The sequence below is a fragment of the Impatiens glandulifera genome, chromosome 2, assembly GCF_907164915.1.
Source record: "Impatiens glandulifera chromosome 2, dImpGla2.1, whole genome shotgun sequence".
Lineage (NCBI taxonomy): Eukaryota > Viridiplantae > Streptophyta > Magnoliopsida > Ericales > Balsaminaceae > Impatiens > Impatiens glandulifera.
The window spans coordinates 4,949,606-4,953,064 of record NC_061863.1 but is presented as its reverse complement, the minus strand read 5'-3'; the positions used below and the strand labels follow the sequence as shown (position 1 = coordinate 4,953,064).

Genomic DNA, 3,459 nt, shown 5'->3' with positions numbered 1-3,459 from the left:
ATAATATCAATTTTATATAATTTAGATCATAATCAACAAATACCTTTAGTGAATGATTTTTTTTTTTAAAAAACACACATTTATCATATTTAAAAGATTTCTCTTCACAAGCTCATAAACCACTTTAAATTTTAATTATTCAATGAAATGTAACTAAGACAAAATTACATTTTTCAAATAGACTTATGTACATTAAGTACATATTTTTTTTATATAAAATATATTAATTTTTAGTTAAAATAGAAAACTTTCACTAAATAAGGTTACAAATTATATTCACCATAATACTATTAATACAAGTTTTCACAATTAAAACTATATATGAAATCTAATTTAAGAATTTAAGAGAAGACTTGTAATTATGGGTCTTGAACTACACTTAACCATAAGAGGACTAGCCTTATGCATAGTAAGGCCACCCCCTTCGGTCAAGTCCACCATCTCATTGCCCACTCTTTCCCAATCAAAACATTGAATCAAAGATCCAATTGTCAACCCAATCATTCGCAATGCCAAGCCCTCCCCGGGACACCTTCTTCGTCCCATCCCAAACGGGAACAACTTGAACTCATCTCGAGTCTCATCGAGCCCTTCAAACCTCTCGGGCCTAAACTCATTAGGGTTCTCCCAAAGTCCCGGATCATTTTGTATGGCACTTAAGTTCACGAGTAACATAGTTCCACGTGGGACTCTATATCCACCAATAGAGCAATCTTCGGAGGACTCGTGGGGAATGAGAAGTGGGCCGACAGGGAAAATTCGCATGGTTTCGGTTATGACACAATTAAGGTAAGGAAGTTGGGCTAAGTCCGATTCGTCGAGTAATCGATCAAAACCGATTTTTTCATCTATCTCATCTCGGGCCTTCTTTAGGACTTTTGGATTGTTGAGGAGGAGTGATAAGGCCCATTCCATTGTTCCGGCTGACGTGTCAGTTCCAGCTGCTAATAAAACCTAATTTTTTACCACAAATATCAAGTCAACTTCACTACCACTACATATAAATATTAATAATATGAAGATTTTTAATTTCAAAAAAAAAATAAATCAATCTCTATCAGATTAAACAATATAATTCTTCCTATGAGGATGGGCTTCCCTCAGGGTCCACATAATATATATAATGTTTATATCTCTGCAACTAGATTCAATAATGGAAATCAATAAGTATTACTAAATTTGAAAATGTAACATCAACCTTGTTTAAATAAGTCCAACATTATACATTAAATATGAGACCTTTATTTCAATTTATTAAGAATAATCTTAAAAAAATATTTTCTAATTAATGATTTTTTAAGAGATTAAATCAATTTAAAAAACTTATTATTATATATAAAAAAAAGTTATTTATTTAAATTATTTGAAAAGTATTATTTTGTTCCAATTACTATTAAATTTATATTTATTTTTTAAAATTGTCAAAATAAAAAATTTAATAATTTTGTTTATATTTAATAGTAGAAAGTGATTTGTTTTTAAAATCTTTTAAATCAAACTATTTTTATTTTATTTTTATAATTTTGACCTATAGAAAAAATTAAGTTTACAAAACCCTCCTTATATTTTAAAATTTTACAATAATTTAAATTTTACTTTTAATTCTATTTATAGTAATATTTTATGTAAATGTATAATTGTTTCTTTAAAAATATTGTTTTTTAATTAAGCAAACTAGAATGATATAACATCGAAACCTTAACATTTTGGTGGATGAATTTAAATAATTTAGATAAGTTAATTATTTTGAAAATTTTGAAAACAAAATCTTTTAGTATAATTTTAGATAAATAACTTCAATCTATTTTATTTGCAAATTTGAAATGTTACTCACCCAAATGATGGATCCAATTTTGTGATCAGTATAATACTCAGGCTCTGTTTCCTTCAACGAAAGCAACAATTGAATCATCGTCTTCTTCTTCCTTCCGCCGCCGCCGATCTTGTCTCCGGCCGATCTTCTCTGTTCTTCAATCATCATCACCTTCAACCACTTTTCCTTCCTCTCCTGCAACTCAATCAACCTCTTCTCCATCCCTCTAACTCCAATCCATCTCAAACCCGGCAAAAAATCCAACAAATTCGACGCCTCACTAACCCTAAACGTCTCCGCCACCATCTCCCTAAACCTCTCCGCCTCCGCCTCCACCGCCGCCGTCTCCTCTCCGAAATACCTCTTCCCAGCAATCATCATCGTCATAACATTCAACATCAAATCGAACAACATCTTCTTCATATTAACCGTTTCGTTCAATCTAGATCCACGATCTAATCTACAGATTAACCGTCTAACCTCATCGATCCGTACGCCGGATTGCATTTGGAGACGGTGAGATGATAAGATCTCGTTCGTAGCGATTCGCCGGAGATTTCTCCAGTTTTCATTATAAGGTGCCCATGCTAGGCTTGTGTAATTGTATCCTAGGATTTTACCGGCCATTAGTTTGGGACGGTTGGCGAATGCGACGTCGTTTGTGGTGAAACATTGTTTTGCGGCGGAGGGAGAGGAGATTAGGAGGACTGGACGGGATCCGAATCGGAGGTAGGTGATTGGGCCGTGAATGGCGGAGATTTTGGCTAGGGTTTTGTGAAGGGGTTTTGATAGGAGATGGAGATGGCCTATGAATGGGAGAGTTGGAAATGGCGTTGGAGGTAGGTTTAGGATCTTGTGGAGGATTTGATTTGTGAAGATGTAGATGATTAGAGCTATGGCGGCAAGGTAGAGAGGAGACATAGTAACAATGGCGATGGTATTGGTATGGAGATGGAAGAGAGAGAGAGAGAATTACATAGTTTTCTATTGAAGGAGGAGAAGCACAGTTGAATTATAAATAAATATTTAGCCGGTAGGTTATTTGAATTAACTAAACTGAAATTTTGTCTTAATTTATTATTTAATTAAAATTTATCACTCATTTTAACAACATAATTTAGGGTTTTCAAAGAATTCATAGTTAAAATACACCATTCGTTGTAATTGGGTAGTCAACTGAGTAAGATTTAACTTTTATTTATTTATAAATTATACAAATTTGGTTTGAAATCATTAAAGACAAAATTTAATTTTTATAACTTTAATTATAATAACTCTTAAATTATAATGTTTGAAAAAAGATTTTTGAAATTTCAATTATCACTAATAAAAAAGTCTTTATATAATCTGGTTTTTGCTCGGTAATACCTTAATTTTAAATCGGTATAAGAAAACACCGATTGAATTTAATACGATCGTCATCGCGTCTTGTCTGATTTTTCTTTTTAAAATAAGTATTAAATATTTTTTTTAAAACCCTAATTTGTACTGTACTATTATTATGTTATTCTCTGTTATTATTTTTTCCCTCTATTATAATATATATAATAATATTTCATAAATATATTTAAAAATATGTTATAATATAGTATATTATAATAATATAGTATATTTCAAAAGTCTCTATTTTTAAAATTATTAGTTAT

The 3,459-nt window shown here is 31.1% G+C and overlaps 1 protein-coding gene across 1 annotated transcript; it reads right to left on the bottom strand.

Annotated features, from left to right (window-relative positions):
• Window positions 1–279: 279 nt before the first annotated feature.
• Window positions 280–2,789, bottom strand: LOC124926654 (cytochrome P450 81Q32-like). Its single transcript, XM_047466926.1, has 2 exons — window positions 1,835–2,789; window positions 280–954 (listed from the first exon to the last, which is right to left on the bottom strand). Exons 1-2 carry the CDS (start codon window positions 2,732–2,734, stop codon window positions 334–336), a joined length of 1,521 nt encoding a protein of 506 aa, XP_047322882.1. The 5' UTR covers window positions 2,735–2,789; the 3' UTR covers window positions 280–333.
• Between the last annotated feature and the right edge of the window lie 670 nt (window positions 2,790–3,459).

Coding starts and splice junctions, on each gene's coding strand:
- LOC124926654 (XM_047466926.1), bottom strand. CDS start 2,734: ATGTCTCCTCTCTACCTTGCCGCCATAGCTCTAATCATCTACATCTTC. Junction 955..1,834: donor AAATTGGATCCATCATTTGG/GTGAGTAACATT, acceptor GTAAAAAATTAG/GTTTTATTAGCAGCTGGAAC.